Source organism: Primulina eburnea, chromosome 9 (assembly GCF_022965805.1).
Source record: "Primulina eburnea isolate SZY01 chromosome 9, ASM2296580v1, whole genome shotgun sequence".
Taxonomy (NCBI): domain Eukaryota; kingdom Viridiplantae; phylum Streptophyta; class Magnoliopsida; order Lamiales; family Gesneriaceae; genus Primulina; species Primulina eburnea.
This window is the reverse complement of record NC_133109.1, coordinates 5779823-5790366: the sequence shown is the minus strand read 5'-3', so window position 1 is coordinate 5790366 and position 10544 is coordinate 5779823. Positions and strand designations below refer to the sequence as shown.

General features: G+C 39.8%; 1 protein-coding gene across 1 annotated transcript; it reads left to right on the top strand.

Annotated features, from left to right (window-relative positions):
- Window positions 1–4022, top strand: LOC140841211 (pectinesterase-like). Its single transcript, XM_073208473.1, has 3 exons — window positions 1–610; window positions 708–1218; window positions 3150–4022. Exons 1-3 carry the CDS (start codon window positions 53–55, stop codon window positions 3839–3841), a joined length of 1761 nt encoding a protein of 586 aa, XP_073064574.1. The 5' UTR covers window positions 1–52; the 3' UTR covers window positions 3842–4022.
- The last annotated feature ends 6522 nt before the right edge of the window (window positions 4023–10544 follow it).

Below are 10544 nucleotides of genomic sequence, written 5' to 3'. Positions count from 1 at the left end.
GGTAGTGTAAGAAATCCATACTTGCTGCTTTATGCTTCACTAAATCGAAACAATGACCTCGAGCAGCCAACAATTCTTTACCGGGAATCAATTTTTTCCCGGTGAGAAATCCGTCGTTTTTTTGTTATCTTCAATCCTAATATTTTCCCTTGTTATCGGAGAAGTCGCCGGAGCAGTAAAATCAAGAAGTGAAGATTCTACTGGTCAAAATTTTCTAAGCATTGACATCTCTCCGGCTCACGCCATAGCGAAATCTTCTTGCAGCAACACATTGTACCCTGAACTGTGTTATTCTTCCATGGCAGATTCTCTAAACGGCAACGAGATATCGATTAGAAACACTAAAGACTTCATTCTTTTGTCATTGAACATTACCATCGATAACGCGCGGCGAAACTACGCTGCTATAAAGAAATTTATTGCTCATGGGGCAAGTAACTTGACGGAGCGGGAGAAGACGGCGTTGCATGACTGTTTGGTTACTATTGATGAAACGGTGGATGAGCTACGGGCCGCCCTCAGGGCATTGGAGGAGTACCCTAGGAAGAAATCGCTTCAAAAACACGCGGATGATCTCCGGACCCTGCTTTCTTCTGCCATGACCAATCAGGTAACTTTTGATGCGATTACCTGTAGTGAAGCTACAGAAACCAAGCTCAATTCGAGTAGTTCTTGTTTCTAATTTCTCTTGGGTTTCCGATCATTAGGAAACCTGCCTGGACGGTTTCTCGCACGGAAAGGACGAGAAACACCAGAGGGACGTGCTGGTCGGTGGTAAAGTGCTGCGCGTGGAGAAACTCTGCAGCAATTTACTCGCCATGATCACAAACATGACCCACACGGACATTCAGAACGAGAGGAAACTAAGCGGCGGTAGGAAGCTTTCAGCACCGGAGAGACGTAGCAACTCTTGGCCTGATTGGTTGTCCGCCGGTGACAGGAGGTTGCTGCAGTCTTCTTCAGTAACGCCGAACGTGGTGGTGGCCGCGGATGGAAGTGGAGACTACAAGACCGTTGCGGCGGCGGTTGCCGCGGCGCCGGAGAAGAGTAGCAAGAGGTACGTGATTAGGATCAAAGCCGGAGTGTACAGGGAAAATGTGGATGTGTCGAAGAAGAAAACAAACATAATGTTCATGGGAGATGGAAGGACTTCCACCATTATCACCGGAAGCAGGAATGTCGTTGATGGAAGCACCACTTTCAAATCTGCTACAGTCGGTAAGCAATTATTTTATTTATCTAAAATAATTACAACCTAGTTAAATTTACGTTTAGTTTTTGGATAGACTGAAATTTTTCATACAATTCTTGATTTTAAAAAAAAAAAATTGTTTATGTATTTCTTGAGCTTATAATTATTTTTCGGATGAAATTCGGTATAAAATATTAAAAATTTGGAACATATACATGATGTTACAGAACAAATTATTTTAGATCGAATACAAAAAATAAAATTTTGAATATAAGGTTAAACAATTATAGTAATATCAACTTATTGCACTTGTTTCTGTGCTCAAATATCATTATATTAATATCCGATCTGAAAGATGTTATACTGAAATATCATATATTATTACTTTATATTTAATTTTTTTTTTACCAATTTTCATTCGAAAAATATGTATCATTAGTTCCAAAATTTGTTTTACATGTTTGGGTATTTTAGTATCGGATTTGAAACATTAGTATTAAAAAAATCATATATTAATACCTATTTTCAAAGTTTTGTATCAATTTTTTATTCAAAAAAGACGTATATTTTTTTTCTACATTTTAGATATTCAAAAATCCTATATTAATATCAGATTTAAAACATAAGTTATGCAAAATCATATATTTGTTCTAGATTTCAATATTTTGTACGGAATTTCATCCGAAAAAATCAATGTTGGCGTAGCGGGTCAAGTCGACGCTGGTGTGGGGGCAGTGCCCCCACACATATCAAGGGCCCAAAATTCACTTCATGGGGAGGGGGGAAAATTAAAAAATAACAAAACATGGGCCAAAATTTTTTTGGCCTTGGATCTACCCCTGCAGCAGTGCCTGCAGGGGTTAGAGGTCGAATTTTCCGGCGTAGCGCATGCAGAAGCTATCTGTTTGGCTAGTCAGATGACCTGAACTAACATTTCTATTGCGACGATGATATATTGATATTTGCTCTTTAATTATTCCCCAAGAAGTGTATATAAATGTCACATATAAAAATCATTTTCACATGTATAGGTTTGGTGGCCCATACATTACCCGTGTACTTAAATTAATTTTTTGCAAAAAAAAAAAAAGAAGGAAAAATCAATATTTTGACCAGATTATGCATTATTGCGTTGATTGAGCAGAAACTGGGAGAGAGTATGGAAATGACACAGTTATCGGTAATTCGTACTCATTAGCCAACTGTCGAGTGGGACTCATGTCTGCCACTATTTTCTTCTGTTCAATTGTATCATATTAGGTTGGTGCCAAACGAGGACATTACATCATGTCATCCCATTTTCTTTTCATATGTTAGCCATGTGCTCTTGTCAAATAATTAGATGGTAATTGACTTTTTGATGGAGTGCAAGATGTTTTTTTCTTGGGACAACCTCACCACCTAAAGTAAAATTAGCCGATTTGGACATATACTTATACTATTTTGATTGTAGACGAGCCAACGAACAATATTTGTTTTTTGTGGGTAGAAATTTGTGTGAGACGATCTCACGGATTATATTTTGTGAGACGCATATCTTATTTGAGTCATCCATGAGAATAATTTTTATGCTAAGATCGTATTGTTTTTTATTGTGAATATTGGTAGGGTTGACCCATCTCACATATAAAGATTCGTAAGATCGTCTCACAAGAGACCTACTTGTTCTATATGATGAGTCAAATGATTTTTTACCATGATTATTCTATTTAGGAGGTTAAAATAGTGTTTCTTTAGTTTTTTTTTTGTAAACTTTTACTTCTTTTAATAAATATTCTCAGGAACTAGTTACTTTGTATACGCGATGTTTGTGTACAGTCTTTTTTATCATTATCGATGGGTTAAAAAATTTGACAAATTATAGAGGGACTAAATTGATATTTGAATTGTTGAAATAAAAAAATAAATTTGATTTTCTTGAGCAAAATGTGTGACCTTTTTCTGATGTTGATTGCAGCTGCGGTGGGGGAAAAGTTTTTGGCACGAGATATAACCTTTCAGAACACCGCAGGGCCGTCGAAGCACCAGGCAGTAGCTCTCCGAGTGGGCTCAGATCTCTCTGCCTTTCACAATTGTGATATTCTAGCCTATCAAGACACCCTGTACGTCCACTCCAACCGTCAATTCTTCATCCAGTGTCTAATATCAGGCACAGTAGATTTCATCTTCGGCAACGCTGCTGTCGTGATCCAGAACTCCGACATCCGCTCGCGTCTCCCTGATTCCGGACAAAAAAACATGGTCACGGCTCAGGGTCGAACGGACCCGAACCAGAACACGGGGATCGTCATACAAAATTGTAAGATTAGTGCCACCTCTGACCTACAGCCCGTTCAAGACAAGTTCCCTACATTTCTTGGAAGGCCATGGAAAATGTACTCGAGGACTGTGATCATGCAATCGCAGATATCTGATGTGATCCAGGCGGCCGGGTGGCATGAGTGGGATGGCGATATCGGGCTTGATACATTGTTTTACGGCGAGTATAAGAATACGGGAGCTGGGGCGGGGACAAGTGGGAGGGTGAAATGGAAAGGGTTTAAAGTTATCACCAGTGCGACTGAGGCCGCAAGTTACTCGGCGGAGAGGTTCATTGCCGGTGGGGCTTGGTTGAATTCTACTGGATTCCCGTTTGCTCTTGGATTATAGACCTTTTTCCTCGATGGATGATTTTAATCTATATTATTTGCCAAATAAAATTATGGCTAGCGAGTGGTGTGTTGATTTAATTGCCAAATAAAATTTATTTATCGTCAGGATTGTATCACAAATTTATATAATTAATCTCAAATTTATATAATTAATGAATAAATAAATTCATTTTATTCAAGCAAGAACTCGTAAAATTTGAATTTTTGTATTTTTTATCGATTGGATAAAATCATTTGAATTGCCTTATGGGATTATAAAATTTCGATTTGAACAAAGAAACTGAAGTACATATTTCAAATAAATGGATGTATAATTGTAATACCCGAGATTTTATATCGTGTTAAATTACGATTATTGATTTTTAATCGAGACAATTATGAAAGGACTAACCGAGACACGAAATGAGATTACGTGTGAAAATTGATGTGCGAGGACAGTAGCATCGGCGCACATGCGCGACTATATGCGCGCACATGCGCGAGAATTACAGAAAGGTTCGCGCACATACGCGACATGGATTCGCGCACATGCGCGAGACAACCCGAGAGTTGTGAAGAATTCCTCGCGCATATGCGCGGAAGAGGTGCGCGCATATGCGCGAGATGCCGTGCTGGGGACGCGCCGAGACAGAATGTCTCGCGCATATGCGCGGAAGGTAGTCGCGCATATGCGCGAGACGTGGATTGCGAAGAAATATGCCACCTCGCCTTAATCATGCACAGTAATTATATATATATATATATATATATATATATATATATATATATATATATATATATACATACAAACGTAAATCGTTGAAGAAAAACGGAATTCAGAGGAAACGTTTGTTCTTTGAGTTTAGAATTCGATTCGTGAGAAATCCGTCCGTTAGATTTTAAATCCGACTTTGGTACTGTGTTCATATCAACGCAGGCTACTACGGGACGTAAGTTTTATTACGTTTTGACATGTTTGGAAATTATGATGTTGTTAGAATTGAATACACGTCATATATGTTGTTCTTGACATGTTAGACAGCGTAGAATCGAAGTCAGATTAAGAAACGGACTGAATATGGAATTGTTATGAATTTCAGAATGAAATTGACTAGAATTGATATCAGATTTGTACAATGGTTGATTGTAAATTTTTGGAAGTGGTATAGACTGATATAGTATTACCAGTATTACAAGATTGTACTGTTGTACTGTCAGAATTTGATAAAACAGAGGGGTTGTGATTTGATTAGAATATTTATACAGAATATTGGTATTGTCATTGCCAGATTGAACAGTGACGGACGTTGAATCAAGATTTTGATTGTATCAGATCGACAGCAAGAAAGGTATAAATAAATGTTGATTCGGGATTGCACAACTCGAGTTAGGTTTGACTTGAGTTTCCCTAAATCACATACTTTATTTTATTGCATTGATATTTGCAGATTATCAGATTGATATGTTAATATATTGACTTAGAACAAAGTCAGAGTCCGAGTCTAGGGCAGATCAGCCTAGCTAGGGCAGAACCGCCGAGTCTTTCTTAGAACCGATAAGACTCTAGACTTACGGTGTATCGAAGAGCCTTAGATGTAGATCGACGTCTATCTCAGACACTCGATACAGCATACCAAAGTCTAAATTAGATTGGGATCCCTAGATTTGAGATAAGATAAGATTAGATCACGAGTCATTGATTCATGTATTCAGACTAGATACATGTTTTGATGTTTGTTTATGCTTTTATATATGTTTTATATGATTGCATTTAATACATTGTTTATACTGGGATATTTATATCTCACCGGAGTTATCCGGCTGTTGTCTTGTTTGTATGTGTGCATGACAACAGGTGGGACAGGTACAGGGTCACAGAGATGAAGACAGACCGAGATTAGAGTGGTGATACCGGACTTGGATTAGACCTAGGGTTTAAACACTTGATAGTAGTTGTTGAACCTGAGTATGTATGATTGTATATTTTATCAGATTTATACTTTTATACTGATATGTATAGGAGTTTGATTCCATTACCTTCCGCATTTTTAAAAAAAAAATTTAGACCCTGATTGCTATAATTGATTAATTAGTCCCAATGATGATTAAGAACTTGATTAACGTCCGGGTCCCCACAACAGGTGGTATCAGAGCGATAGATCCTTTAGATTGAGATAGAAGAGGCTAGTGAGCGGGGTAGATTGAGGTTTTCTTTCCTGCTTTTGAATGCTAGCATGTCTTACTGCTTTATTACATGTTACTTGTTTATCTGACTTGATATGGTAATAGGTTTTATTGAGATTGGATCAGTACTGATTCAAGATCAGCAGTAAGATGATCAGAGGAGGATTGAAACAGAATTGTGGTATTTGTTACTAATATACTTGATTATCAGATATGCCTCCGAGACGAGTACCAGAACAGGGAAGTACATCTAATCCTACAATGGATGTCAAACCGACTCCAATGGAAACGATTTCAGTCATTTCATCCGCAAACCTTGAAAGGCACAGAGAACGCTGTAGAGTGTGAGAGTTGGCTTGATGATATTGAGATGTTGTTCGAATCCTTGGAGTATACAGATGAGAAGAGGGTGAAATTAATTGGACACCAGTTACATGACGTGGCCAAGGACTGGTGGATTACGAGGAAGAGAGCCATGGAGCATAGAGGTACGAATATTACCTAGAATATATTTAGAACTGAATTTTATCAACGATTTTTCCCAGTGTCGTACCGAAAGGACAAGGGGGCGGAGTTTGCCAATCTAAAGCAAGGACAGATGAACATAGAGTACGTGTCAAAGTTTTCCTCCTTGCTGAAATTTGCTCCACATGTGGCTGACAGCGAAGAAGCTACTGCTGACCAGTTCATCAATGGCCTGAACCCCGACATTTTCACATTGGTGAACACAGGGCGACCGGATAATTTTACTGATGCCCTGAACAGAGTTAAGGGAGCAGAAGCCGGTCTGATGAGACAGAAAAGGGCTTCATTTGTGCCTCCAGCACCGAGACCACAGCAACCACCTCCCAGATTTGAGGGTGGCAGCAGTAGTGGAGGAAAGAAAGAATTTTTGAAAGCCAGGGGAAAGCAATTCAAGAAATCTGGCAGTAGTTCTTCCAGCTTTGGTGGTTCCAGACCGAGCCAGAGTTACACTGGAGTTTATTGCAAGACTTACGGAGGAAGACATGCTACTGAGCAATGCCAGGGAGTGACGGGTAGTTGCAATTTCTGTAAACAGCCGGGACACTTTGCTAAAGTGTGTCCACAGAAAGGTTTGCAGAAAGCTCAGGGGGCCGAGTCATCGGGATCAGCAGCACAGACTGAGAGACGATCAGCTGCTGTTCATACATTTCAGTCAGCGCCAGCTCAGTCACAGCAGAGGCCAGGAGGAAGCCAGACAGTTGGTCAGCCTCCGAGACAGCAGGCCAGAGTCTTCGCTTTGACAGAAGAGCAGGCCCAGGAAGCACCAGATGACGTTGTGGCAGGTAACTGTTCTTTATGTGGTTACTCTGCTTATGTATTAATTGATACCGGTGCTTCACACACATTTTTTTCTGAACGATTTGCATTAAGTCATGCATTGCCTGTAGAGTCTTTAGCTACTGTAGTGTCTGTCTCTTCGCCTTTGGGGACGGGTTTGATATCCGTGAATTCAGTTAAGCATTGTGTACTACAGTATGACGGGCATGAGATTGAGTTAGATTGCATCGTACTTGGGTTGTCTGACTTTGACTGTATTATCGGTATTGATATGCTGACCAAGTAAAGAGCGACAGTTGATTGTTTCCACAAGATAGTGAGATTCAGACCAGATATGGCTGAAGAGTGGAAATTTTACGGTAAGGGTTCTAGATCGAGAATTCCTTTAATATCCGTATTATCTATGACTCGATTGTTACAGAAAGGAGCAGAAGGATTCCTTGTATATTCAGTAGATTTACTGAAGTCGAGTCCAGCATTGGCAGATCTGCCAGTGGTACGTGAGTTTGCTGACGTCTTCCCAGATGAGATCCCGAGATTACCTCCAGTTAGAGAGATAGACTTCACCATTGAACTGATGCCAGGTACAGTACCGATTTCTAGAGCTCCGTACAGAATGGCACCAGTTGAATTGAAAGAATTGAAGGATCGGTTGGAAGATTTACTGGCCAAGGGGTACATCAGACCGAGTGTGTCTCCTTGGGGTGCTCCAGTACTATTCGTAAGAAAGAAAGATGGTTCGATGAGACTCTGCATCGACTATCGGCAACTGAACAAGGCAACAATAAAGAATAAATATCCTTTGCCTCGTATAGATGATTTATTCGATCAGTTGCAGGGTTCTTCAGTATATTCCAAGATCGATTTGAGATCGGGATATCATCAGCTGAGAGTCAGAGATTCTGATATCTCAAAGACGGCATTCAGAACCAGGTATGGACACTATGAATTTATTGTCATGCCGTTTGGTCTGACAAATGCTCCAGCTGTATTCATGGTATTGATGAACCGTATCTTCCAGAAATATCTCGATGATTTTGTGATTATTTTCATCGATGATATTTTGATTTATTCAAAGAATATGAGTGAGCATGCTGAGCATTTACGAACTGTGTTGCGAATTCTAAGGGCTGAGAAGTTATATGCTAAACTGTCGAAATGTGAGTTTTGGCTAAGACATGTAGTATTTCTGGGTCATATTATATCTGGAGATGGTATATCAGTTGATCCCAGTAGAGTGGAAGCCGTGATTTCTTGGCCAAGACCAACGTCAGTACCCGAAATTCGCAGTTTTATGAGTTTAGCGGGATACTACCATCGTTTCATTAAAGATTTCTCGAGTATAGCTAAACCAATTACTCAGCTGACTCAGAAGAATGCTCCATTTGTTTGGTCTGAAGAGTGTGAGACCAGTTTTCTGGAGTTGAAGAAGAGGTTGATCAGTGCACCGGTGTTGACTATTCCATCCGGTACTGGTGATTTTGTGGTTTATTGCGACGCTTCTCACAGAGGGTTGGGATGTGTGCTGATGCAACGAGGGCATGTTATCGCTTATGCTTCAAGACAGCTTAAACCACATGAGACTCGTTATCCAATTCATGATCTAGAATTGGCAGCCATTGTCTTTGCATTAAAGATATGGCGACACTATCTTTATGGTGAAAAGTTTGAGATATATTCTGATCATAAGAGTTTGAAATATCTGTTTTCACAATCTGAATTGAATATGAGGCAACGAAGATGGCTTGATTTGCTTAAAGATTTTGATTGTGAAATCAAATACTATCCAGGAAAGTCTAATGCAGCAGCTGATGCACTGAGTCGAAAGGTATGTTCTTTGTCCTTATCGACGATTGGTGTTTCAAATTTGATAGAAGACTGCTGTTTGTCTGGATTAGAATTTGAAACAGATTATAGACCGTTGAAACTTTATACGGTGCAAGTAGAACCAGAGCTGATTATGAAGATTAAAACGGCTCAGAAAGTTGATCAGAATATACAGAAATCAGTATCGATGGTTAGAGCAGGACATCGATCAGAGTATCAGGTACGTGATAACGTTTTGTACGTGAATAATCGTCTAGTTTTGCCGAATATTTCAGAATTGAAACGACAGATATTGTCAGAAGCTGCACAACATTCGATTCAATATCCATCCTGGTGGCAGAAAGATGTATAACGATTTGAAAGGACAGTTCTGGTGGAAACAAATGAAGAATGATATTGCAGAATTTGTTTCCAAATGTCTGAATTGCCAGCAGGTGAAAGCAGAAAGAAAGAAACCAGGAGGATTATTACAGAGTTTGTCCATTCCTGAATGAAAATGAGATTATATTTCCATGGATTTCATGACGCAGTTGCCGGGTTCCTCCAAAGGTTGTGATGCGATTTGGGTCGTGATTGACAGATTGAACAAATCCGCTTGTTTTATACCGTACAAGATGACGTACAGATTTGACCAGATGGCAGAGATCTATGTCAGAGAAGTGGTCAGATTGCATGGAGTGCCGAAGTCGATTGTATCAGATCGTGACCCTCGATTTACTTCGCACTTCTGGCAGAGTTTGTAGCAGGCTCTCGGTACGAAGTTACATCTGAGTACCGCATATCATCCACAGACCGACGGACAGTCAGAGCGGACTATCCAGACATTGGAAGATATGCTGAGAGCAGTAGTGCTAGATTTTGGCACTAATTGGCAAGATGCATTGCCTCTTTGTGAGTTTTCGTACAACAACAGCTATCAGACGAGTATTGAGATGTCACCATTTGAAGCGTTGTACGGAAAGAAATGCAGATCCCCTCTGTATTGGGATGATATCTCTGAAATTCCTGAGATTGGACCAGATATGATCAGAGATATGACAGAAAAAGTGAAGCTAATTCGAAAGAAAATGAAGGCAGCACAAGACAGACAGGCCAAATATGCCAATGTTTGACGTAGACCGTTGTTATTTGACGTAGGAGACCGAGTATTTTTGAAGATCTCACCTTTCAGAGGAGTTGTCAGATTTGGTAAGAAAGGGAAACTGTCTCCACGATACATTGGGCCTTATGAGATTCTTGAGAAGATAGGAGATCGTGCCTATCGACTAGCCTTACCACCTTCATTATCCGGGATACATGATGTCTTTCATGTATCGTTATTGAGGAAATACCTTCCTGATGCTTCACATGCTATTCAACCAGACGAGGCCGAACTAGATGAAATGTTGAGCTATGTGAAAAAACCGATT